General features: G+C 44.3%; 1 protein-coding gene across 2 annotated transcripts in view; it reads right to left on the minus strand.

The window, feature by feature from the left end:
- Positions 1 to 27,382, minus strand: part of ccdc85a (coiled-coil domain containing 85A) — a 41,789-nt gene extending 14,407 nt beyond the window's left edge. For both annotated transcript variants that reach the window (XM_029752792.1, XM_029752791.1), the window contains exons 1-2: positions 26,750 to 27,382; positions 23,866 to 24,913 (exon numbers count right to left, since the gene is read on the minus strand). In XM_029752792.1, the coding sequence (XP_029608652.1) occupies positions 23,866 to 24,913; positions 26,750 to 26,974 (1,273 nt within the window). In that variant the 5' untranslated portion in view covers positions 26,975 to 27,382. The remainder of the gene's footprint in view (positions 1 to 23,865; positions 24,914 to 26,749) is intronic.
- Between the last annotated feature and the right edge of the window lie 216 nt (positions 27,383 to 27,598).

Consider the following 27,598-nt stretch of genomic DNA (forward strand, 5'->3'; position numbering starts at 1 on the left):
GGCATGCCCTTCCAGACTCAGAACATAAAACAAGATCCACAAAGCAAACACCATCCCTTATGTCCAGCACAGCAAGTACTTCAACAGTCTTAGCATATATTGCAGGGCAATGATAAACAATGATTAGCAATCAGCGACGGAGCTGAAAACCATGCATCAATTACAAAAACATCTTCCTTGTCACTATACTGTTGGGTTGTAAAACCCTTTATTCAGTTCGGAACCATTGCTATTCTAAAACGTTTACACAGCTTATCAGTGATATTGAATGCAGCCCAGTTAGCACATCTGTCATGACAACAGGAAGTCTGACTGACAGTGAGAAGAGGATGTGGAGCATATGCTGACGTCATATCCTCTTTCTCAGCAATCTTTCTTCACAGCTACAACCGGGCTCAAATCTCAGGGCTAAAAATAGACCCAGCATCATACACTGTATGAGAGCCTAGAGAATAAACAGCCACCGTTTCCTGTATTCTCTTATCCAATATCGCTCTCTCTCTTGTTCACTCACACACACGCAAACACACACAAACACTGCCCTGAGGAGAGGTAGGTGTGCTTAACCCTTTACTGACAGAGTGGAGAAGCGATGTCATCCGGTCTGGTGAAGGTCTGCTCAGGAGCTTCTCTGCTGACCCATTAGAACATCATGAGGTCAGGTGACACATTGCCAACCAATGCTATTATCATGAGACTAATTCAGACTTCTGTAAGGGACACCCATAACCAGATTGGAATACAGTACTAGTGCAAAAAGTACACACTCTGCATCTACCAGGATTGGGATTCAAACATTTCAAGGACGGATGAGGTTTGCGCCATTTTCTCCCTTGGAGAAAGGTTCTGTCTTTGTGTTCTTTGCTTCGCCAGGCTTCTGCAGCTGTCTTTTGTCTGGGTGAACAAGTTCTCAAAGGAGGACTTGGGGAGGGGGGGTATACAGCCAGTTCCTGAAAGACAGAATATGACCTTCAGCTTGGCATACCCCACAAAGAGTAAAGCTCCTTCAAATACAACAGCTCAGCCTTCGTCATACCCTCAATGTGCGTCACACACTCATTCACTCACAGTGAGCGACCACAGTCGGATGGCTGAATCGACCATGGCAGTATGATTGCCATGTGTATTGGTGATAGTGAAGAGGCTATTGCTAATGTCCATATTCTTATGATGGTCCACTCACTCACTCGCATATGCATACCCCCACGTACACAATACACACAACACACATACACTCTATCACTCTCTCTCTCTCTCTCTCACTGTTTGAACAGATTTTCATGGCTAGGCCAACATGATTGGTCGTGAGAGTCTGGAAAATGGGATATTGGATTCTCCCATTCTGCTGGTTTACAGGAAGTCCCTCCATCCTACTCTGCATCTTCACTGGCAGGTTTGCTCCATATTCACTATGTGACTGCTGGCCTTACTTCTGGTATTTTATTAACTTCTTAAAGCATGTGCTAAATATTCACAGTGCATATGCTATTTAGCTGCCTAACGATTATACTATTTCCTTTCCCTCTATGTAATGTGGTCCAATTCTGTACAGTCTAGGATGGCCACAGTGAAAGAACAGAGACAGAGTGATGTGTGCCCTCTCATCAGAAACAAAAAAGTTGCCTTCTGTTCAGTCGAGCAACCACTTCTTTCTGCCTATGAACAATAATGCAAGTGTCACTTATGCCCCTTAAAGCATGTACACACACACGTTCATAAGCATATTTTCTGTGACAGACACACACACTGTCACACACACACACTTTCTCACTCAAGCGAATGGGACACCATCTGTTGCTCCTCAGGCCACACCTGACACCAAGCATGTCAGTGTTCTGGTCTTAACGACACACACACTGACTTCTACACATCAAATCAGTCATCTCTTTTCTATCCATACTATCATTATCTAAAAACATATAATCTACAAAACATAATCATCATTAAGGCTCTAAATTGTGCTATTTAAGGCCTGGCAGCATAAATTAAAGCTGTGATTAATTCATGCAACACACACACACGCACACATACTGTATGCACACACAGACAGACACCAACACACGTACGTACACACACACACACACACACACACACACACACACACACACACACACACACACACACACACACACACACACACACATTAACATGAATGAAGAATATAAAGGACTCTTCTGGTGCTGGGCAATTAGAGCGCAGCAGACAACTACTATAGCATGAGATGAGTATTTGACAGATAGTCATGCAGTATCTCTGAGACTGACGGATCTATAAGATGAAGAATGTCTGTTGAGAGCTACAACACATACTTGGGGACGGATTCAATATAGCGTGCTTGACATGTTAGTCATTTCTGATTGAGCCGACCTGCGCAGCACAGCAGAAAGCATTCCTACCCCTTGACATATTACACATTTTGTTGTGTTACAGTCTGAAATCAAAATTGATTAAATTTATTTTTTTTCTCACCCATTTACACACAATAGCCCATAATGACTTATTGAAATACAGAAATATCTCAATACATGTTAGAATCACCATTGGCAGTGATTACAGCTATGAGTCTTTCTAGGTAAGTGTCTTAGACCTTTGCACACCTGGATTGTACAATATTTGCACATTATTATTTTTTGTTAATTATTCAATCTCTGTTAAGTTGTTTGTTGATCATTGCAAGACAACTATTTTCAGCTCTTGGCCTCATGATGAAATTCCTGAGCGGTTTCTTTCCTCTCCGGAAACTGAGTTAGGAAGGACACGTATCTTTGTAGTGGCTGGGTGTATTGATACACCATCAAAAGTGTAATAATAACTTCACCATGCTCAAAGGGATATTAATTGTGTGCTTTTTTATTTTTACCCATCTATCGTACTACACCGACGCTCGTCGGATGTGGTAGGGCTTGCAAACGGACTACAAAGGGAAGCACAGCCGTGAGCTGCCCAGTGACACAAGCCTACCAGACGAGCTACAGTTGAAGTTAGAAGTTTACATACACCTTAGCCAAATACATTTAAACTCAGTTTTAATGAAATAAGTAAAAGCTGAAATAAAGCATTCATTATTCTATTATTCTGAGATTTCACGTTCTTTAAATAAAGTGGTGATCCTAACTGACCTAAGACAGGGAATTTTTACTAGGATTAAATGTCAGGATTTGTGAAAAACTGGGTTTAAATGTATTTGGCTAAGGTGTATGTAAACTTCCGACTTCAACTGTATATATAAAGCACAGGAAAAATCACGTTTTGGACTGCCCTGGATCTTTAAACTCATAGCACATGTCATGCCAACTTTAGGCAACAATATTTTACAGTTGAGACATAAAACACCCACTTGTGATTGAAAAGAGACTCAGTTCAGAATAGACTCAGGTGTGTGAAAGTTCATTTCTTCAGAATTTCACCACAAAAAAAACAAGGGTTGTCCTTGGCAACACATTGCGGGGGAATTCAGCCCATGCCTTTTCACTCTCCCTAGTCCCAATTCCTGATTGAATCTGAATGCAAGTCTGATAACAACAACAATTGGCCTTAACAAATGAGCCATAATAGACCTGTCATACTGACAACTCCTTTGTGTAATATCAGACATGTTCATCCTTATTGGACAACTACTAATAGCCTTGTATGCATTGCATTGGACCAACTTTATTGAAATCCCAATCCCAAGACACTGGTCAGGGTGTTAACAAGTGAAGGAGGAAACACAGAGAACATGGCCCTAAGTACTGCTCAGTGTACCAGACTGATTATTCAGAGAACTGGGCTTCCTCATATGCCAAAAGCTGGGTATATCCAGTAGGAGGTTTTCTCAGAAAATTACTTTCGTTTCTGAGAAATAGGGCGATGGAAGGGAGGGAGAGAGACAGTGAAAGAGAGAGGGAGCAAGAGAGAGGGAGCGTGAAAGAGAGAGAGAAAGAAAGAGGGAGGGCGGGCAGGAGGGATGGATGGAGGGGGAGGGAATGAGTAAAGAAGAGAGAAAGTGCAATATTGAAAACATCAGACCGACGCTAAAGCCTTGTTTATATTGGCAGTTTGAAGTGACTAAAATCCATTTTCTTTTGCATTTCCGATTGGTTTGAATCTGTTATTTTCCCTACTGTCTAAACAGCCCAAAAGCACATGGAATAGGATATTTCGAGACACATTTTCATATGTGGTTTGAAGTCAGATATAAATTTGATTCCTGGCCATGCGACTTGTGTCGGAATGGTCAAATCTGATTTATTTTACCTCAACTGGTTTTAAGACTGTTATTTGGCATATCTTGTTGCTTGCTAGCTACTCTGTTGACAGTCTGACAAGGACATGTGGTAGCTAACTAGGTTGTTTGAGGCTTTGAAAGTGTTCTTACACTATGATTTTAAACATTCAAAGCAACCGGGAAATGTCCATTGTAGGCATTGTTGTCACCGTAGCTTGCTACAGAACTTCTGAGTGATAGGAAGCACGAGCACCACCACCAATCAGTCTACACCACTGCACACATGTCAGCAAAAGACTGCTGTCTGAACACACACAAATCCGATTTGGTTACTTGTAACTTGCTGTTTTGACAGTCAGTATTCCATAACAGATTTGAGAAACACAACTGATTTGAGAATTAAGGCCTGCAGTGTGAACAAGGCTTTAGAGGATCCCTGCCAGCTCCCTCTTTCCCTCATCAGTAACACCATCTCAAGAGAGGATAAATTCAATTCCAGCTTGATGCCAAAACAGCCGATGTTCAACCTTCTACACCCCCACCCACCTCCCCCCAACACTCATTGAAACCCAGAGAGCAATTCAAAATCCCTCAAAATTAAATTAGGTTCATACTGCAATATAAACATCCTAAACCAAACAGAACAGGACAGACCAGAGCAGGGCTTTTGACATTCTTACGATTCTATATGTATTGTGATTTGATACTGCAATTTTATTCCGATTTGATGTTCCAAACATATTGCTCACCATACTGTATGTCTACTACAGAGAGACAAGTGAGAAAATGAGTTTTGGTCAGTCAAGGAAATAAAAGTGGAGAAAACATTTTGGCTCAAAATGTAAAAAGAAGATGGATATCTATAGGATTGGATAGGGGTACTGCCGACTAGCGCTAGCTAATACTACCCAGCAAAATTCAAATCAATACTTGGAGTCAAAGTATCGATATAATTTAGTCAAAGAAAATATCACGATATGTAGGCTAACTGTATCAATTTTTCCCTACAGGATACGGAAAGGAAAACCTATGTTGCATGAAGTAGCCTGAAAATTCAGCAGGGCCTGTTGTGTGTCACATCTCCAACACTAATGCCTGGGCACCCTGGGCACACAACAGGGAGAATTATGGCTTATTTACACAGCAACTGACACCAGGCCTCACTGACTGACTGGCTGACACACTGAGATCACTCCACCAAAGCCCAGAGAATATTAAGTGCTCTCAAAAGACAAACATACACAGTGCCTTCGGGAAGTATTCAGACCCCTTGACTTTTTCCATATTTTGTTACGTTACAGCCTTATTCTAAAATGGATTAAATGTTATTTTTTCCTCAGAAATATACACACAATAGGTTTTTATAATAATAATAATAATAATAATAAATAATAATAATATATATATAATATATATATATATATATATATATATATATATATATATATATATATATATATATATATATATATATGAAATACCTTATTTACATTCAGACCCTTTGCTATGAGACTCAAAACTGAGCTCTGGTGCATCCTGTTTCCATTGATCATCCTTGAGATGTTTCAACAGTTGATTGAAATCCACTTGTGGTAAATTCAATTGATCGGGCATGATTTGGAAAGGCACACACCTGTCTATATAAGGTCCCATAGTTGAGAGTGCATGTCAAAGCAAGAACCAAGCCATGAGGTCGAAGGAATTGTCCGTAGAGCTCTGGGACAGGATTGTGTCGAGGCAAAGATCTGGGGAATGGTTACAAAAAATGTCTGCAGCATTGAAGGTCCCCAGATGGACAACCATCTCTGCAGCACTCCACCAATCAGGCCTTTACGGTAGAGTGGCCAGATAGAAGCCACTCTTCAGTTAAAGGCACATGACAGCCCGCTTGGAATTTGCCAAAAAGCCCCTAAAGACTCTCAGAGAATCAAGATTCTCTGGTCTGATGAAACTAAGATTGAACTCTTTGGCCTGAATGCTAAGCGTCACGTCTGGAGGAAACCTGTAACTATCCCTACGGTGAAGCATGGTGGTGGCAGCATCATGCTGTGGGAATGTTTTTCAGAGGCAGGGACTGGGAGACTAGTCAGGATCGAGGCAAGGATGAACGGAGCAAAGTACAGAGAGATCCTTGATGAAACCTGCTCAAGAGCGCTCAGGACCTCAGACTGGGGCGAAGGTTCACCTTCCAACAGGACAACGACCCTAAGCACACAGCCAAGACAATGCAGGAGTGGCTTTGGGACAAGTCTCTGAATGTCCTTGAGTGGCCCAGCTAGAGCCCGGACTTGAACCCGATCGAACATCTCTGGAGAAACCTGAAAATAGCTGTGCAGCGACGTTCCCCATCCAACCTGACAAGAGCATGAGAGGATCTGCAGAGAAGAATCGGAGAAACTCCCCAAATACAGATGCTTGTAGCGTCATACCCAAAAATACTCTATGCTGTAATTGCTGCCAAAGGTGCATTAACAAAGTACTGAGTAAAGGGTCTGAATATATACATACATTTCTTTTTAAATTAGCAAATAATTCAAAAAAACTGTTTGTGCTTTGTCATTATGGGGCATTGTGTTTAGATTGATGAGGGAAAAAACAATTTAATACATTTTAGAATAAGGCTGTAATGTAACAAAATGTGGAAAAAGTCAAGGGGTCTGAATACTTTCTGAAGGCACTGTATATAGTGCTACTCTAGGGCTGTAGCAGATCATTGACTTCGATATATTGATATGTTGTTGTTACATTGACATAACAATACAGTTGTGTCCATTTTACACCTGTGTGTTGATATGTATTGTTGTGTGTTGTCAAACTAAACAGAAATCAAATGCAGTGCATCATGTCACCGAGATAAATCCAATATGGCATTGTTTTCTTTGAGATCAGTTGTGTTTTTTTGTGTCATTAGTCCAAGGTTAACACCTCTAGGGAAGGAACATAACAAAATCAAGCACCAAGAAAACTATACCCAGACTCTACATAGTGAATAAATAGGAACGTTATGGTGCTATACTAATAGTGGATGACAAGCAAGAGCCATGATGCTAATCGAAGGGGACAAAGAAGAGACACTTATTATGATGTTGTGTTTGGAAGGTGCTTATTCAAGGTAGTCCAGATCACAGCCCATGTCCTCTCAGATGAGCACCCTAGCACTGGATTGGTTTCCCCCAGGGAAGGGGTGTGTGTGTGTGTGTGTGTGTGTGTGTGTGTGTGTGTGTGTGTGTGTGTGTGTGTGTGTGTGTGTGTGTGTGTGTGTGTGTGTGTGTGTGTGTGTGTGTGTGTGTGTGTGTGTGTTTGTTTGTGTTAGGGCAGAGGGCAGTTTCAAGGGGACCCTGTCAGGTGGTATGCACTGTGCAGTTACACACACACACAAACATAAATACAAACACAGACATCATAACACCGGTATAAGTTTTTTCACTAGGATCAAGGTTGAAGCCCCCTAGAAGCAGTCCCAGCGTGGTTAGAATGGAGCTGGTTACCTCACCACCCTCTCTGAAGGAACAACGTGAATGTCTGACCTGCACAGGGCCAACTGTCCATAAAGCATCTACAATGCATTACAAACTGGTTGATAGAACTGACTACTGGCTTTCTCAATGATTGAACACACTAGGCCTTAATGAGCGTAGTTTGTTAAGGTGCCCACTCTTGTTGGCACATCTGTGTGTTATAATAAAGATTTACCCAGGGATGAAAGTAAAATAAATCTTGGGGGTACGCCGTACCGGTAAATGAGCCTATCACAATAATTAACACAAAATGCCAAGAAAACGATATATAACATTATTTAACATTACCACATGTCAGCCACAGTATACACTCCAAATTGAGTTGCTTTGACGAGAACACTTACAGTTTGCCAAGGCGGAGGTGAGTGGCTGATACCAAGATGCACGCGGACATCAGGCTAAGTGTAGGCCTAATGAAAATCGCAGAATGTCATCACAATACAAGTTTAGATGTTTTCTAAAAAGATGTCTTCTTTCCATTCATCAAATTGTGGGTGCACAGTGCACTGTTTGGATGCTGGAATTATTTTGTGAGTGGACGAACATGCATGAGTAGCTTACAGGAGCACTTTTTTGAAGTGATTGTTTGAACAATCAGATGAAAACATCATGACTGGTTGTGTTTATGCTACATTAAAAGGTAATACATGTTAGAAGCTACAGTTGAAGTCGTAAGTTTACATACACTTAGGTTGGAGTCATTAAAACTCATTTTTCAACCACTCCACAAACTACTTGTTAACAAACTATAGTTTTGGCAAGTCGGGTAGGACATCTACTTTGTGCATGACACAAGTAATTTTTCCAACAATTGTTTACAGACTATTTCACTTATAATTCACTGTATCACTATTCCAGTGGGTCGGAGGTTTACATACACTAAGCTGACTGGGACTTTAAACAGCTTTGAAAATTCCAGAAAATGATGTAATGGCTTAGGAAGCTTCTGATAGGATAATTGACATCATTTGAGTCAATTGGAGGTGTACCTGTGGATGTATTTCAAGGCCTACCTTCAAACTCAGTGCCTCTTTGCTTGACATCATGGGGAAATCAAAAGAAATCAGCCAAGACCTCAGAAAAAAAATTGTAGACCTCCACAAGTCTTGTTCATCCTTGGGAGCAATTTCCAAATGCCTGAAGGTACCACGTTCATCTGTACAAACAATAGTACGCAAGTATAAACACGATGGGACCACGCAGCCGTCATACCACTCAGGAAGGAGACGTGTTCTGTCTCCTAGAGATGAACGTACTTTGGTGCAAACAGTGCAAATCAATTCCAGAACAACAGCAAAGGACCTTGTGAAGATGCTGGCGGAAACAGGTACAAAGGTATCTATATCCACAGTAAAACGAGTCCTATATCGACATAACATGAAAAGGCCAGTCAGCAAGGAAGAAGCCACTGCTCCAAAACCGCCATAAAAAAGCCAGATTACGGTTTGCAACTGACAAAAATCGTACTTTTTGGAGAAATGTCCTCTGGTCTAATGAAACAAAAATAGAACTGTTTGGCCATAATGACCATCGATATGTTTGGAGGAAAAAGGGGGAGTGTCACGGTTGTCGTCGGTGAAGGAGGACCAAAACGCAGCAGGTATGTGTATGCTCATCGTGATGATTATTTATTTTCTAAATGAAGACCAAAATAACAAAACACAAGAACTAACGAACGAACAACAACAAACAGTCTGGCTAAGGCTCAACACAGAACAATCACCCACAAATACCAAACACAAACACACCCTACTATATGGGACTCTCAATCAAAGGCAGATAGACAACACCTGCCTTCAACTGAGAGTCCCAACCCCAATTAACCAAACATAGACATACACTCACTAGACTCCACATAGAAATACCTAAACATAAACCAAAACCCGGAATTACTAAATCAAACACCCTTTTAACAAAACACACCACCCTGAACCACATAAAACAAATACCCTCTGCCACGTCCTGACCGAACTACAAAACAATTAACCTTATACTGGCCAGGACGTGACAGTACCCCCCCCTTAAAGGTGCTACCCCGGAAGCACCTTAACCAAAAATAACCCCAAGCAACACCAAAAGAAAAATTCCCCTTTACTAAAGGGAGGGAAGGGAGGGTGGCTGCCGTCAACGACGGCACTGTGCTACACCCCCCCTCCCCAACCCACCTATTTCTGGAGGTGGCTCCGGCTCAGGCCGTTCCAGGCTGTCTGGGCAGTCTGGCAGCTCGGGACAGTCTGGGCAGTCTGGCAGCTCGGGACAGTCTGGGCAGTCTGGCAGCTCGGGACAGTCTGGGCAGTCTGGCAGCTCGGGACAGTCTGGGCAGTCTGGCAGCTCGGGACAGTCTGGGCAGTCTGGCAGCTCGGGACAGTCTGGGCAGTCCGGCAGCTCGGGACAGTCTGGGCAGTCCGGCAGCTCGGGACAGTCTGGGCAGTCCGGCAGCTCGGGACAGTCTGGGCAGTCCGGCAGCTCGGGACAGTCTGGCCACTCCGGCAGTTCAGGGCAGTCTGGCCACTCCGGCAGATCAGGGCAGTCTGGCCACTCCGGCAGATCAGGGCAGTCTGGCCACTCCGGCAGATCAGGGCAGTCTGGCCACTCCGGCAGATCCGGCAGATCTGGCGGGCAGCTCCGACGACTGTTGACTGGCGGGCAGCTCCGACGACTGTTGACTGGTGGGCAGCTCCGACGACTGTTGACTGGCGGGCAGCTCCGACGACTGTTGACTGGCGGGCAGCTCCGACGACTGTTGACTGGCATGCTGCTCCGACGACTGTTGACTGGCGTGCAGCTCCGACGACTGTTGACTGGCAGGCAGCTCCGACGACTGTTGACTGGCGGGCAGCTCTGACGACTGTTGACTGGCGGTGCTGGGTTTACGCACTTGAAGGCTAGTGCGGGGAGCGGGAACAGGACGAGTCGGACTGGGTTGACGCACTTCCGGGTCCGCACGAGAGACAGGAGCTGGAAACCCAGGGCTATGGAGGCGCACAGCCGGTCTAGATCTTACCTCCTGCACAACCCGCCTTGGCTGGATGGAACTAGTAGCCCTGTACGAGCGGGGTGCTCGTACAGGGCAGACTGGGCCGTGCAGGGGCCTGATGGTAGCCGTGCGTAGAGCGGGAGTTGGGTAGCCTGGTCCTCGGAGGCGTACCGGCGACCAGATGCGCTGCGCAGGCATCCTCCTACCAGGCTGGATGCCCGCTCTAGCACGGCACCTGCGAGGGGCTGGAATTACTCGCACCGGACTGTGCGTGCGTATGGGTGAGAGAGTGCGCTTCTCAGCGAAACATAGCGCTCTCCACCCCATACGCTCCTCCATATAACCACGGGTAGCTGGCTTCCGGCTCTTCCTTCGCCTAGCCAAACTACCCGTGTGCCCCCCCCAAAGAATTTCTTGGGGGTGCCTCTCGTGCTTCTCCCTCAGCACGTCCATGGCCTCGTACCACCGCCTCTCTGCCTTGGCTGCCTCAATTTCCCACTGCGGGCAGCGATAATCCCCAGCCTGATGCCAAGGTCCGGCCCCGTCCAGAACTTCCTCCCAAGTCCACTTCTCCCGTCAGTCCAACTCGAAATCCGTCTGCTCCTTCCTCTGCTGCTTGGTCCAATTTTGGTGGGTGATTCTGTCACGGTTGTCGTCGGTGAAGGAGGACCAAAACGCAGCAGGTATGTGTATGCTCATCGTGATGATTATTTATTTTCTAAATGAAGACCAAAATAACAAAACACCTTATACTGGCCAGGACGTGACAGGTAGGCTTGCAAGCCAAGAACACCATCCCAACCGTGAAGCACAGGGGTGGCAGCATCATGTTGTGGGGGTGCTTTGCTGCAGGAGGGACTGATGCACTACACAAAATAGATGGCATCATGAGGGAGGAGAATTATGTGGATATATTGAAGCAACATCTCAAGACTTCAGTCAGGAAGTTAAAGCTTGGTCGCAAATGGGTCTTCCAAATGGACAATGACGCCAAGCATACTTCCAAAGTTGTGGCAAAATGGCTTAAGGACAACAAAGTCAGGGTATTGGAGTGGCCATCACAAAGCCCTGACCTCAATCCTACAGAAAATTTGTGGGCAGAACTGAAAAAGCGTGTACGAGCAAGGAGGCCTACAAACCTGACTCAGTTACACCAGCTTTGTCAGGAGGAATGGGCCAAAATTCACACAGCTTAATGTGGAAAGTTTGTGGAAGGCTACCCAAAACGTTTGACCCAAGTTAAACAATTTAAAGGCAATGCTACCAAATACTAATTGAGTGTATGTAAACTTCTGACCCACTGGGAATGTGATGAAAGAAATAAAAGCTGAAATAAATCATTCTCTCTACTATTATTCTGGCATGTCACATTTTTTAAATAAAGTGGTGATCCTAACTGACCTAAGACAGGGAATTTTTACTAGGATTAAATGTCAGGAATTGTGAAAAACTGAGTTTATGTCACGCCCTGACCAGGGGAACTCTGCTATTTTGGTCAGGGTGTGGTATTTCTATGGTTTATTTTCTATGTTTTGTTATAGCCTTTCTTTGTGGTTTATTTCTATGTTGGGCTCGGGGGTGATTTCCAATCAGACAGCTGTCGCTAGTTATGTCTGATTGGGAATCACATTTAAGTTCCTTTCCCCCCACGATGTTTGTGGGTTGTTGTCTCTTTTTGTTGAGCAGTTAATGATCAGGCATTTTCTTGGTTTTGTGTACGTGCTTTATTCAGTGTAAGAATAAACATGTGTTCGCTCCCAGCTGCGTTTTGGTCCGCTTCTTCATCACCCGACGCCAATCGTTACAGTTTAAATGTATTTGGCTAAGGTGTATGTAAACTTCCGACTTCAACTGTATATGACAAAATCTTTACTAGGCCTACTAGGCCCATAGAGATCATATTAAATGAATAGGGATTCTATACGTGATTCTATGATTACACCTAGGCTATAATAAATGTTTTTTTGCACACATGACCTAATGTATAATAACTGATACCAATAATGTATATATGAGGTGATGTATTGTAGATGACGCCAAAGGACTATGATATTTGTTTTGTGTCTCAAAACTCTATTTGGTCCCTTACTGGTAAGAAATTAAATCTACTTTCATCCCTGGACTTTCCAATGCCTGAGACTACAGCACATACTGCCATGCTGAATGTACATCAAAGGAGGCTGGTGGGAGGAGCTTTAGGAGAATTGTAATGGCTGGAATGGAATAGATGGAACGGTATCAAACACATCAAACATAATGGAAACCACATGTTTGACTCCATTCAATGAATTCCATTTCAGCCATTACAATCAGCCAGTACTCCTATAGCTCCTCAAACCAGCCTCCACTGATGTACATGTACAGTTGGTTCTTTGGAAAACACATGACATTGCTGAACTTAGATGCAGGTGCAAAGGAGAAGAGCAGAGGAGTAGCAGGCAGGACAGAGGGAGACCAGAGAGAGAACAGACACACAGAAAGGGTTAGGCTAGAAACCATAGAGACAGAGAGCATATTACCAGTTTTAATTTTTTTTTTGATAAAGCATTTCTTAATTGCTGATTGTGCATTTATTTATAAGTGCCTAAATGTACTTTTATCCACAGTCTTCATTTTTTGTTGATGCATACACTGTATAGATGACCTAATGTATAATAACTGATACCAATAATGTATATATGAGGTGATGTATTGTAGATGACGCCAAATGACTATGATATTTGTTTTATGTCTCAAAACTCTATTTGAGTGGTCCACAATGTGGTTTTAAAAAAATCTGTATTTTGTACTGCCAATTATTGTATCATTGTGGAGTGACACTTTAATACATTCTTCTTACCCTCTATTATTCTGTGATTAACCATGTTATTTACTGCCGGTAAAATATTTACAGTCATGCCAGTAAAAACTGAATTCAATTTGATAGAGTACAACACAAGGCACACACACTGCACACAGACATAGGGAACAGGATTGTCACTGACACGTACAATGGCAAAACACCAGTAAGGCACAAGCAGATACAGGTAAAGATAGAACTGGCACAGAACCGAGAGGGCACAGGCGGACACACGACACCAGCACCAACAGTGAGGGGTTAACTGGATAACTGGTGCCTCTATTTTCCTATAATCCTCAGACCAACAGACCAGACCACAGTATGTGTTAGCCTAATTGGTTCTGCAACATTAACAGAGGGATGGAGACAGAAAGAGTGGGAGGCAGAGGGGAAAAAAGAGAAGGCGTTGGGAGGAAGGGAGAGAGGTAGGGTGATTTGGAGACTGCGAGACTATGGGGTGAGTGGAGCAAGAGGGTGGATGAAAGAAAGGGATAAAAAACAGAGAGAGAGAGGCAGGAGGATAGAGAGAGAAGGGGGAGGGAGAGCAGTGCTAGGCGGTGTCAGCTCCTGTAGACTGTTCTCAACTCGTTAGCTCATGGTGTCAAAAGGGTGAGCACCAGACGGAGACATTCATTTCCCAATAAACTCAGCTTCAACAGCAGGGAGGGAGGGAGCAAAGAGAGGGTGAGGCTGAGAGAAAGAATGAGGCAAAGGATCTAACAGAAAAAGAGAAAGAGAGAGAGAGAGGAGGAAGTGAAAAGAGTAAGGATGAGATACAGTCTGCCCAGCTAGCACATTGTGGGAACGTACATTTTTGGTTACCCATTGGTTCTGGGAATGAAGCCATACGTTTTCTGACCGTGAAAACTGAATGTTTTTTAAATGTTCTGAAAACAGAAATGATCATTTTACCTGTCTTGGGAACATACATTTTTAAGTTGCAGGGAGGTTCTGAGAACGTTTTACTATGGTTCCCTGAATGTGTTCCTGGGAAGTTTTATTAATGTTCTGAGAACTAAAATTCTAGGATATTTTATGGTAATTAAATAATGTTCTGAGAACATGTTTCAATAACACTTTTAATAACACTGCTAGATTAGTTTGGATTAACTGTTTTGAACTCCAAGCATAGATAGGACACATGGAAATGAATTTGCTTAGGCAATAATCATACAAGCCCCTTTTTTATTGTGGCACAGCGAAAGTGAGATTCAAAACCATGATCTTCTGTTCTCTATCCATGGAATTAGTCCAAGTCCACTGCACCACCAGAATGGAAGTAGCATGCCATGTTTTTTTTTTACTCATATAAAGCTGTTCAGTTTAGTCTATTCAAATTGACCCAATTTCAAAGGAAACAAGCACTCTTTAAGAACCAGGTGTGGCCAATTAGTGGGCGCGGCCAACACACCAGAACACACAACACAGAGAGTTTTATTGACGGTGAGAACGAAATGTATGTTTTTAAATAACATTCTTAGAACGTTCTTTGAATGTTACTAATGTTTTCTTGTTTTTTTATGGAATGTCTTCTTAATGTTCTGAGAACATGACTTTAAATATAACCATAATGGAAAACTGAAAAAAACGTTATGCTGAAGTATTGAAATTCCCATAGAAGAACGTTGTTACTTAACATTCTCTGAACGTTCTGAGATCATTACATGAAATAGAACCATGTAGAAGCCTGTAGAAAACGTTATGCTGAACTACCAAAATTCCCACAGAAGAACATTGTTTCTTATCGTTCTCTGACCGTTCAGAGAACATGACTTTAAAGCCGGATGTGAAGGTCCTGGGCTGGCGTGGTTACACGTGGCCTGCGGTTGTGAGGCCAGTTGGATGTGCTGCCAAATTCTTTAAAACGATGTTGGAGGCAGCTTTTGGTAGAGAAATTAACATTAAATTCTCTGGTAACAGCTCTGGTAGACATTCCTGCAGTCAGCATGCCAATTGTACGCTCCCTCAAAACTTGAGACATCTGTGGCACTGTGTTGTGTGACAAAATTGCACATTTTAGAGTGGCTTTTTATTGTCCCCATCACAAGGTGCACCTATGTAATGATCATGTTGTTTAATCAGCTTCTTGATATGCTACACCTGTCAGGTGGATGGATTATTGTGGCAAAGGAGAAATGCTCACTAACAGGGATGTAAACAAATTTGTGCCCAAAATGTGAGAGATATATTTTCTGTGCATATTGAACATTTCTGGGAACTTTCATTTCAGCTCATGAAACATGGAACCAACACTTTACATGTTGCATTTACAATTTTATTTTCAAAATATTTCAGACCCCGTGACTTTTTCCACATTTTGTTACGTTACAGCCAATTGATTAAATATGTTTTCCCTCATCAATCTACACATAATACACCACAATGACTAAGCGAAAACAGGTTTGTAGACATTTTTGCAAATAAAAAAACTGAAATGCCTTATTTACATAAGTATTCAGACCCTTTGCTTTGAGACTCGAAATTGAGCTTAGCTGCATCCTGTTTCCATTGATCATCCTTGAGATGTTTCTACAACTTGCCTGGAATCCACCTCGGCCCACGCTTGGATTGCGTCCTACCTGACAGGTCGCTCCTACCAGGTGGCGTGGCGAGAATCGGTCTCCGCACCACGTGCTCTCACCACTGGTGTCCCCCAGGGCTCTGTTCTAGGCCCTCTCCTATTCTCGCTATACACCAAGTCACTTGGCTCTGTCATATCCTCACATGGCCTCTCCTATCATTGCTATGCAGACGACACACAATTAATCTTCTCCTTTCCCCCTTCTGATAACCAGGTGGCGAATCGCATCTCTGCATGTCTGGCAGACATATCAGTGTGGATGACGGATCACCACCTCAAGCTGAACCTCGGCAAGACGGAGCTGCTCTTCCTCCCGGGGAAGGACTGCCCGTTCCATGATCTCGCCATCACGGTTGACAACTCCATTGTGTCCTCCTCCCAGAGTGCTAAGAACCTTGGCGTGACCCTGGACAACACCCTGTCGTTCTCCACTAAGATCAAGGCGGTGACCCGATCCTGTAGGTTCATGCTCTACAACATTCGCAGAGTACGACCCTGCCTCACACAGGAAGTGGCGCAGGTCCTAATCCAGGCACTTGTCATCTCCCGTCTGGATTACTGCAACTCGCTGTTGGCTGGGTTCCCTGCCTGTGCCATTAAACCCCTACAACTCATCCAGAACGCCGCAGCCCGTCTGGTGTTCAACCTTCCCAAGTTCTCTCACGTCACCCCGCTCCTCCGCTCTCTCCACTGGCTTCCAGTTGAAGCTCGCATCCGCTACAAGACCATGGTGCTTGCCTACGGAGCTGTGAGGGGAACGTCACCTCCGTACCTTCAGGCTCTGATCAGGCCCTACACCCAAACAAGGGCACTGCGTTCATCCACCTCTGGCCTGCTTGCCTCCCTACCTCTGCACAGTTCCCGCTCAGCCCAGTCAAAACTGTTCGCTGCTCTGGCACCCCAATGGTGGAACAAGCTCCCTCACGACGCCAGGACAGCGGAGTCAATCACCACCTTCCGGAGACACCTGAAACCCCACCTCATTAAGGAATACCTAGGATAGGATAAAGTAATCCTTCTAACCCCCCCCCCAAAAAAAGATATAGATGTACTATTGTAAAGTGGTTGTTCCACTGGATATCATAAGGTGAATGCACCAATTTGTAAGTCGCTCTGGATAAGAGCGTCTGCTAAATGACTTAAATGTAAATGTAAATTAAATTGATTGGAAGGCACACATCTGTCTATATAAGGTCCCACAGCTGACAGTCCATGTCAGACCAAGCCATGAGGAATTGTCCGTAGAGCTCCGAGACAGGATTGTGTCGAGGCAAAAATATGACGAAGGGTATCAAAATATTTCTGCAGCATTGAAGGTCCCCAAGAACACAGTGGCCTCCATCATTCTCAAATTGAAGAAGTTTGGAACCACCAAGACTCTTCCTAGAGCTGGCCACCCGGCCAAACTGACCAATTGGAGGAGAACGGCCTTGGTCAGGGAAGTGACCAAGAACCCGATGGTCACTCTGACAGAGCTCCAGAGTTCCTTTGTGGAGATGGGAAAACCTTCCAGAAGGACAACCATCTCTGCAGCACTCCACCAATCAGGCCTTTATGGTAGAGTGGCCAGACGGAAGCCACTCCTGAGTAAAAGGCACATGATAGCCCGCTTGGAGTTTGCCAAAAAGCACCTAGACTCTCAGACCATGAGAAACAAGATTCTCTGGTCTGATGAAACCAAGATTGAACTCTTTGGCCAGAATGCTAAGCGTCACGTCTGGAGGAAACCTTGAACCATCCCTATGGTGAAGCATGATGGTGGCAGCATCATGCTGTGGGGATGTTTTTCAGAGGCAGGGACTGGGAGACTAGTCAGGATCAAGGGAAAGATGAACGGAGCAAAGTACAGAAAAATCCTTGATGAAAACTTGCTCCAGAGTGCTCAGGACCTCAGACTGGGGCCAAGACAATGCATTAGTGGCTTTGGGACAAGTCTCTGAATGTCCTTGAGTGGCCCAGCTAGAGCCCGGACTTAAACCCGATCGAACATCTCTGGAGAGACCTGAAAATAGCTGTGCAGCGACGCTCCCCATTCAACCTGACAGAGCTTGAGTAGAGTTTGAGAGGATCTGCAGAGAAGAATGGGAGAAACTCCCCAAAAACAGGTGTGCCAAGCTTGTAGCGTCATACCCAAGAAGACTCGTGGCTGTAATTGTTGAATACTTATGTAAATGTAATACTTCCATTTTTTTCTAAAAAACCTTTCTCTAAAAAACCTTTTTCTAAATAACTGTTTTTGCTTTGTCATTATGGGGTATGTGTGTAGATTGATGAGGGGGGAAAACTATTTAATCAATTTTAGAATAAGGCTGTAATATAACAACATGTGAAAAAAGTCAAGGGATCTGAATACTTTCCAAATGCACTGTATGTATATATATTTATATTCCGGTCTCTGACATTGCACATTCTGATATTTCTTAATTTCTTTCTTATTTTTTTCTGGATTAGGTGTGTATCGTTTATTTTATTATTGCTAGGTATTACTGCACTGTTGGAACTTGAAACACAAACATTTCTCTGCACCTGCAATAACATCTGAAAATCTGTGTATGATTTGATCATACTGTACTATACACCCTGTTCTGACAGTGATGTGCGTTCTAAAGGCTTATAATAAACTGTGCACAGTACCACAGGCCCACTTCTCAATTACTACGTCCTCCCCTTTCAACATGCCTCCAATAATCAATCCTCTCATCAATACTGGATCCTAAATAGTACTTCTTTAGATCTTTGAATAAGGTAGCAACTACATCACCCAAAAACAGAATCACCCAAGTCCACATTATGTATCTAGTGTTTTTCCTACTGACTAGACTAGTGTGTAAATGAGTGTGTAGTGTTGTGGTGATATGCTCGCTTCGAGGCAAGTAACACTGAAAAATGCATGAGAGCATCAGCTGTTCCGGACAACTGTGTGATCACGCTCTCCGCAGCCGATGTGAGTAAGACCTTTAAACAGGTCAACAGGGCCAGACGGATTACCAGGACGTGTACTCCAAGCATGCGCTGACCAACTGGCAGGTGTCTTCACTGACATTTTCAACCTGTCCCTGTCTGAGTCTGTAATACCAACATGTTTCAGGCAGACCACCATAGTCCCTGTGCCCAAGAACACTAAGGTAACCTGCCTAAATGACTACCGACCCGTAGCACTCACGTCTGTAGCCATGAAGTGCTTTGAAAGGCTGGTCATGGCCCACATCAACACCATTATCCCAGAAACTCTAGACCCACTCCAATTTGCATACCGCCCCAACAGATCCACAGATGATGCAATCTATTGCACTCCACACTGCCCTTTCCCACATGGACATCTATGTGACAATTATATTCATTGACTACAGCTCAACGTTCAACACCATAGTACCCTCAAAGTTCATCACTCAGCTAAGGACCCTGGGACTAAACACCTCCCTCTGCATCTGGATCCTGGACTTCCTGACGGGCCGCCCCCAGGTGGTAAGGGTAGGTAACAACACATCCGCTACGCTGATCCTCAACACGGGGGCCCCTCAGGGGTGCGTGCTCAGTCCCCTCCTGTACTCCCTGTTCACTCATGGCTGCACAGCTTGGCACGACTCCAACACCATCATTAAGTTTGCTGATGACACAACATCTGTAGGCCTGATCACCGACAACGATGAGATTGGGATTGTCAGAGATCTGGCCGTGTGGTGCCTATTCCCCATCAGGAGACTGAAAAGATTTGGCATGGGTCGTCAGATCCTCAAAAAGTTCTACAGCTGCACCATCGAGAGTATCCTGATTTCTTTGCATCACTGTCTGGTATGACAACTGCTCGGCCTCTGACCGCAAGGCACTTCAGAGGGTAGTGCGTACGGCGCAGTACATCACCGGGGCCAACCTTCCTGCCATCCAGGACCTCTATACCAGGCGTGCCAGAGGAAGGGCCTAAAAATTGTCATAGACTCCAGCCTCCCTAGTGATAGACTGTTCTCTCTGCTACCGCACGGCAAGCGATACCGGAGCACGACGTCTAGGACCAAAAGGCTGCTCAACAGCTTCTACACCCAAGCCATAAGACTCCTGAACAGCTAAACAAATGGCTACCGAGACTATTTGCATTGCCCCCCCCCCCCCGTCACGCTGCTGCTATTCTCTGTTTATTATCTATCTTATTATCACTTTAACTCGACCTACATGTACATATTACCTTAATTACCTTGACTAACCGGTGCCGCCGCACATACTCTGTACCAGTACCCCCTGTATATAGCCTCACTATTGTTATTTTGCTGCTGCTCTTGAATGATTTGTTACTTTTATTTCTTATTTTTTACTTTTTCTTAAAACTGCAATGCTGGTTAAGGGCTTGTAAGTAAGCATTTCACTGTAAGGTCTACACCTGTTGTGTTCGGCGCATGTGACAAATAAAATTGTATTTTATTTGATAAGTGACTCATCAGGCCAACTGCTCACAACCAGGACTCATTCCCATGGCCTTACACAGAGGATCCACTCAGCACTCTACAATAATCTTTAGATCTCAAGGCTGCAGATACACACACCTACAAACATAGGCACACACACACACACACACACACACACACACACACACACACACATACAAACATGTGCACACACACTCTCTCACACACACACACACACACACACATACAAACATGTGCACACACACTCTCTCACACACACACACATACAAACATGTGCACACACATTCTTAAATGGAAAAACATACTCACGTAATTTCTCCCTAATAAATGCATACTTACTAAGGGACAGAGCGTCTATGAATACATACTCAGATGTTCCTCAGTCAATGCAGTCACTGACATGGATTCCCAGAAATCTTTTTAGGTATGAAAGAGGCTTTTACTATTAAAAGAGGTACCATTTGTCGAGGTTATTAAGAAAATCTATTTGATTTAATGTTATTTAACTGTCAAATGAAAGCCTTATATTTAACTAAGTGGAGACTAGAGGTCGACCGATTATGATTTTTCAACGCCGATACCAATTATTGGAGGACCAAAAAAAGCCAATACCGGTTAATCGGACGCTTTATTTATTTATTTGTAATAATGACAATTACAACAATACTGAATGAACACTTTTATTTTAACTTAATATAATACATCAATAAAATCAATTTAGCCTCAAATAAATAATGAAACATGTTCAATTTGGTTTAAATAATGCAAAAACAAAGTGTTGGAGAAGAAAGTAAAAGTGCAATATGTGCCATGTAAAAAAGCTAACGTTTAAGTTCCTTGCTCAGAACATGAGAACATATGAAAGCTGGTGTTTTCTTTTAACATGAGTCTTTAATATTCCCAGGTAAGAAGTTTCAGGTTGTAGTTATTATAGGACTATTTCTCTCTATTCCATTTGTATTTCATATACCTTTGACTATTGGATGTTCTTATAGGCACTTTAGTACTGCCAGTGTAACAGTATAGCTTCCGTCCCTCTCCTCGCCCCAACCTGTGCTCGAACCGGGAACACATCGACAACAGCCACCCTCGAAGCATCGTAACCCATCGCTCCACAAAAGCCGTGGCCCTCGCAGAGCAAGGGGAACAACTACTTCAAGGTCTCAGAGCGAGTTACGTCACCGATTGAAAGCAATTAGCGCGCACCCCGCTAACTAGCTAGCCATTTCACATCGGTTACACCAGCCTAATCTCGGGAGTTGATAGGCTTGAAGTCATAAACAGCTCAATGCTTGAAGCACAGGGAAGAGCTGCTGGCAAACGCACGAAAGTGCTGTTTGAATGAATACTTACGAGCGTGCTGCTGCCTACCACCGCTCAGTCAGACTGCTCTATCAAATATCAAATCATAGACTTAACTATAACATAATAACACACAGAAATACGAGCTTTATGTCATTAATATGGTCAAATCCGGAAACTATCATTTCGAAAACAAAACGTTTATTCTTTCAGTGAAATACGGAACCGTTCCGTATTTTATCTAACGGGTGGCATCCATAAGTCTAAATATTCCTGTTACATTGCACAACCTTCAATGTTATGTCATAATTACGTTAAATTCTGGCAAATTAGTTCGCAATGATCCAGGCGGCCCAAACTGTTGCATATACCCTGACTTTGCGTGCAATTAATGCAAGATAAGTGACACAATTTCCCTAGTTTAATATTGCCTGCTAACCTGGATTTCTTTTAACTAAATATGCAGGTTTAAAAAAATATACCTCTGTGTATTGATTTTAAGAAAGGCATTGATGTTTATGGTTAGGTACATTTGTGCAACGATTGTGCTTTTTCCGCAAATGCGCTTTTGTTAAATAATCCCCCGTTTGGCGAAGTTGGTCTTCACACAGTTCGCAATGAGCCAGGTGGCCCAAACTGCTGCATATAGCCTGACTCTGTTGCACAAAACGCAAGAGAAGTGACACAATTTCCCTAGTTAAAAGAAATTCATGTTAGCAGACAATATTAACTAAACATGCAGGTTTAAAAATATATACTTGTGTATTGATTTTAAGAAAAGCGTTGATGTTTATGGTTAGGTACACATTTGTGCAACGACAGTGCTTTTATCACGAATGCGCTTGTTAAATAACCGTTTGGCGAAGTAGGCTATGATTCAATGATAAATTAACAGGCACCACATCAATTATATGCAACGCAGGACAAGCTAGATAAACTAGTAATATCATCAACAATGTGTAGTTAACTAGTGATTATGTTAAGATTGATTGTTTTTTATAAGATACGTTTAATGCTAGCTAGCACCTTACCTTGGCTCCTTGCTGCACTCGCACAACAGGTAGTCAGCCTGCCATGCAGTCTCCTCGTGGAGTGCAATGTAATCGGCCATGATCGGTGTTCAAAAATGCTGATTACCGATTGTTATGAAAACTTGAAATCGGCCCTTAATTGGCCATTCCGATTAATCGGTCGACCTCTAGTGGAGACCCTTACTGATAGATTCCCTCTCCATGTTTATCCAGGACAGCAGACTCCCTGAACTCTTATATACACACACACAGACACGCACACACACAAACACATGCCCTTAGAACTGTGGGTAAAAATAACTAAAATATGCTGCTAATAATAATAATGAACCAAGAAGACAGGACCCTGCTGTGCTGAGTGGCACATATGTGTGTGCGTATGCGTGTGTGTGTGTTGCCTGAATCACGGCCCTGAACGCACACAGCTGTGTTACCTGTGTTGACTTCAGACACCCTGAGGAGTGTTACATCATATGCCCTCCACCATCCATCCACACACACACACACACACACACACACACACGCACAAACACCACCCCAACCACCACCACAACCCCATGTGACCCACAGAGAGAGAATCCCACAGAGCGGTGACATCACTGCTGCTTGGCTAACACCATAACTGCTGCTGAACCACATAGGTGATACCACAGTAACTGAACCTGCCATAGCCCCAACCTCCCAATTGGCTGCTAAACACATTACACAGTCAATTGTGTTACATCTGCCTATATGCTTGTTCTAGTCATATACAGTGGTCCTGGAAGGCTACTGTGTGTGCTAACCCCTAATGTCTGCACACCTAAAGACCGCTTTAGCCCACTCAGCTAAAGCCTAGGTATTAGCACAAGTGTTTACTGTATGTCTCAGACAGTGTTAATGTATAAGACTCAACACACAGATATCGTTACCTGAACCACCTCAGCTACATACAGTATTTCCCCTTATAAATAATCAAATAAAACTTATGACTATTCTGAACAAAAACGCACCGTTCATGCCATTGTAGATGCTGCGGTGGTGAGGGGACAACTCGTCTCCAGTGGTCCTCCTCTGTACCCCCTCCCTGCCTGCTGGGGGGCTGCTGCCGTACCTCCCCTTCCCGTGCTCTGAACTGGGGCTGTGGTGGAGGTTCTGGTGTCGTAGCACTTCAGGGCTCCCCACTATCACCCGACCCTTCCTCAGGTGCTCTGGTGTCCCCGGCAGTGCCTGTTTGGCCTCAGGGCTCCCACATCCAGCACCAACCACGACCGGATTACCCCTGTGTCTCTGTGAGAGGTCTGGACTTGACTGACCCGGACCCTGGTTTGGCCCTAGCCCTTGCCCAGCCCCCAAGAGCTGTTTCTGGGCCAGCATGTCAGCACTGCTGGGTTTGGACTGAGCCTCGGTCTCCAGTCTAGTAGGGGATTTGCCGTGTTTCTCTGGGCTGCAGGGCCCCCGGAGGCCCCTGGGGTCAGGGCTGGTGAGGGACCCCCCGCGGGGCCTGCAGGCCTGGGGGAAGGTGTGGTAGTCTGGGGTGGAGCTGTGGCGACGGCCTGTAGACTCTGGGCCTGGGCCCTCTGGTTTGTCATGGGTGGAGCCAGGGTTGGAGCCCAGCCCGGAGCCCGGGGTAGGGGGCTTGTGATGGGGATGGTCGGGGTTGTCCGTGCTCCCCGCGCTGGAGTTGCTGCTCCCATCCCCCACATCTCGGAGCAGGCACGTTGTAGCCCCCGCAGTTTGAGACAAACTACTCTGGCTGTCGATGGAACTTCTGCACCCTGCACCCTGCACTGCTCCTCCCCCTCCTCCCCTCTCCTCGTCCAGTAGGATACACAGCTCCTTGAGCTCCAGGTTCTCTCTGATCACCTCTCCCTGGCGCTGCTCGAGCTCCTTCAGTTTGTGCAGGTAAAGGGACACCTCTTTTCTCATGAGGCCGGCGCTGTAGCGTCCCAGACGCTGCCACTCCCGAGTCACACGCTTCCCCTTCTGACGGTCGTCATCAAGGAAACAGCACAGGTCCCGCAGCTCTTGGTTATCCTCCTGCAGCTTCTGGTTCACGTCCTGGATACACACACACACACACACACACACACACACACACACACACACACACACACACACACACACACACACACAGGAGCAAGCACAGAGGAGGTGATACAGTTGAAGTCAGAAGTTTACATACACTTAGGTTGGAGTCATTAAAACTCGTTTTTCAACCACTCCACAAACTTCTTGTTAAGAAACTATAGTTTTGACAAGTCGGTTAGGACATCTACTTTGTGCATGACACAAGTCATTTTTCCAATAACTGTTTACAGACAGATTATTTCACTTATAATTCACTGTATCACAATTCCAGTGGGTCAGAAATGTACATACACTAAGTTGACTGTGCCTTTAAAGAGCGTGGAAAATTCCAGAAAATAATGTCATGGCTTTAGAAACTTCTGATAAGCTAATTGACATAATTTGAGTCAATTAGAGGTATACTTCAAGGCCTACCTTCAAACTCAGTGACTCTTTGCTTGACATCATGGGGAAATCAAAAGAAATCAGCCAAGACCTCAGAAAAAAAATTGTAGACCTCCACAAGTCTGGTTCATCCTTGGGAGCAATTTCCAAATGCCTGAAGGTACCAAGTTCATCTGTACAAACAATAGTACGCAAGTATAAACACCACGGGACCACGCAGCCGTCATACCGCTCAGGAAAGAGACGCGTTCTGTCTCCTAGAGATGAACGTACTTTCGTACGAAAAGTGCAAATCAATCCCAGAACAACACGGGGGTGGCAGCATCATGTTGTGGGGGTGCTTTGCTGCAGGAGGGACTGGTGCACTTCACAAAATAGATGGCATCATAAGGAAGGTCAATTATGTGGATATATTGAAGCAACATCTCAAGACTTCAGTCAGGAAGTTAAAGCTTGGTCGCAAATGGGTCTTCCAAATGGACAATGACCCCAAGCATACTTCCAAAGTTGTGGCAAAATAGCTTAAGGACAACAAAGTCAAGGTATTGGAGTGGCCATCACAAAGCCCTGACCTCAATCCCATAGAAAATTTGTGGGCAGAACTGAAAAAGCGTGTGTGAGCAAGGAGGCCTACAAACCTGACTCAGTTAGCTCTGTTAGGAGGAATGGGCCAAAATTCACCCAACTTAATGTGGGAAGCTTGTGGAAGGCTACCTGAAACGTTTGACCCAAGTAAAAAAATGTAAAGGCAATGCTACCAATTACTAATTGAGTGTATGTAAACTTCAGACCCACTGGGAATGTGATGAAAGAAATAACATCTGAAATAAGTCATTCTCTCTACTATTATTCTGACATTTCACATTCTTAAAATAAAGTGGTGATCCTAACTGACCTAAAACAAGGAATCTTTACTAGGATTAAATGTCAGGAATTGTGAAAAACTGAGTTAAAATGTATTTGGCTAAGCTATGTAAACTTCCGACTTCAACTGTACATCACAGAAGATTGAAATATAACAAAACCATTTGACATAGAAACACAGGATTATTATTATTATTAAATAATATGTATTTATTATGAAACATATTAATAACATTCCACCCATGGGGACACGTCATTTCGACTGCAGGCAAGGGCTACTACATATCTTCAGCAGTTCCAGCTCTTATGATAAGCATACAAGCAACAAGTGGTCCATTGGGTTGAATTATGTAAACCACTTGAAGACTACCTTGCTACCCTCAAAACCACCTAACTCTGTTATTTTTAAGGAGTTGCAGTTGTAAATTACAGCTTTTTTAACGCATTAATGATAATAATAATTAGACCATGGCTTGTTTCACCAGGAATCTATCGGACATCCATAGAGCAGTGCGCAAACTTGTGCGCCCAGCATTATCAACATCACACCTGCCTCACCTTCAAACCCCGGATCTCTGTCAGGTGCTGCTGGAGTCGCCGGTTCACCTCCCGGATCAAATTTCCGTGGTCAAGCATGACGCCCATCTTCTCCGCTTCTGCCCTCCGTAACCGCCGCACCAGCTCCTCTTTCCTCCACTTCAGCAGCTCCTCGTCGCTTATCTTGGAGAGTTCCTCCGCCGGACTCTCTGCGCTCTTGGCCAACAGCTGGGGATGCTTCTCCATCGTTGAATTTAGGCTAGCCTACTCTAATGAGAAGATAACACTACGACGGTAACCTACTAATTTAGTGCAAAAGCCACCCAAACGTAACTCTGCACCTGCACTTACCCAAATGTACACTCTTTATCTAACGTCCAGATATTTATATCAATGTCATGTTTATTCTCTCTCTCTGACGCCCATTTTGAAGCTATCCAAGACAAGCAGTGCTCTCCTATATTCCCGCCTTTCTCAAAGTAGTCCGCACGCGGTCTCTTCTGGAGAGCCCATCGCCGGCTCGTGGGCTGTTTCTGGGCATGCCTGCTGCCTCGCACATAAAGCCTTTGCCTAGGGCTCTCCTGCTCCTGCGCTTCGGCCAGAAGGGAGAAGTAGTGGCTGCAGATGCATCTCGAGAAGCAACCGTGCGTGATAAAATTCGGCTGACTGGAAAACTCGTGCCCCCCCTCTCTCTCTTTCTCTCTCTCTCTCTCTCTCTCTCTCTCTCTCTCTCTCCCTTTCTCCCTCAGGGATTGAGTGGCGAGGACGCGTTGTCTTCTTGCGCCATCTGCTGCATGATTTTATCCCTGTAAACCAATAGATTTAGCACAAAACTGTATTAATCAGGTTTCCAATCATATAACTAGGCCT

The sequence above is a fragment of the Salmo trutta genome, chromosome 5, assembly GCF_901001165.1.
Source record: "Salmo trutta chromosome 5, fSalTru1.1, whole genome shotgun sequence".
In the NCBI taxonomy this organism is placed as follows: Eukaryota; Metazoa; Chordata; class Actinopteri; order Salmoniformes; family Salmonidae; genus Salmo; species Salmo trutta.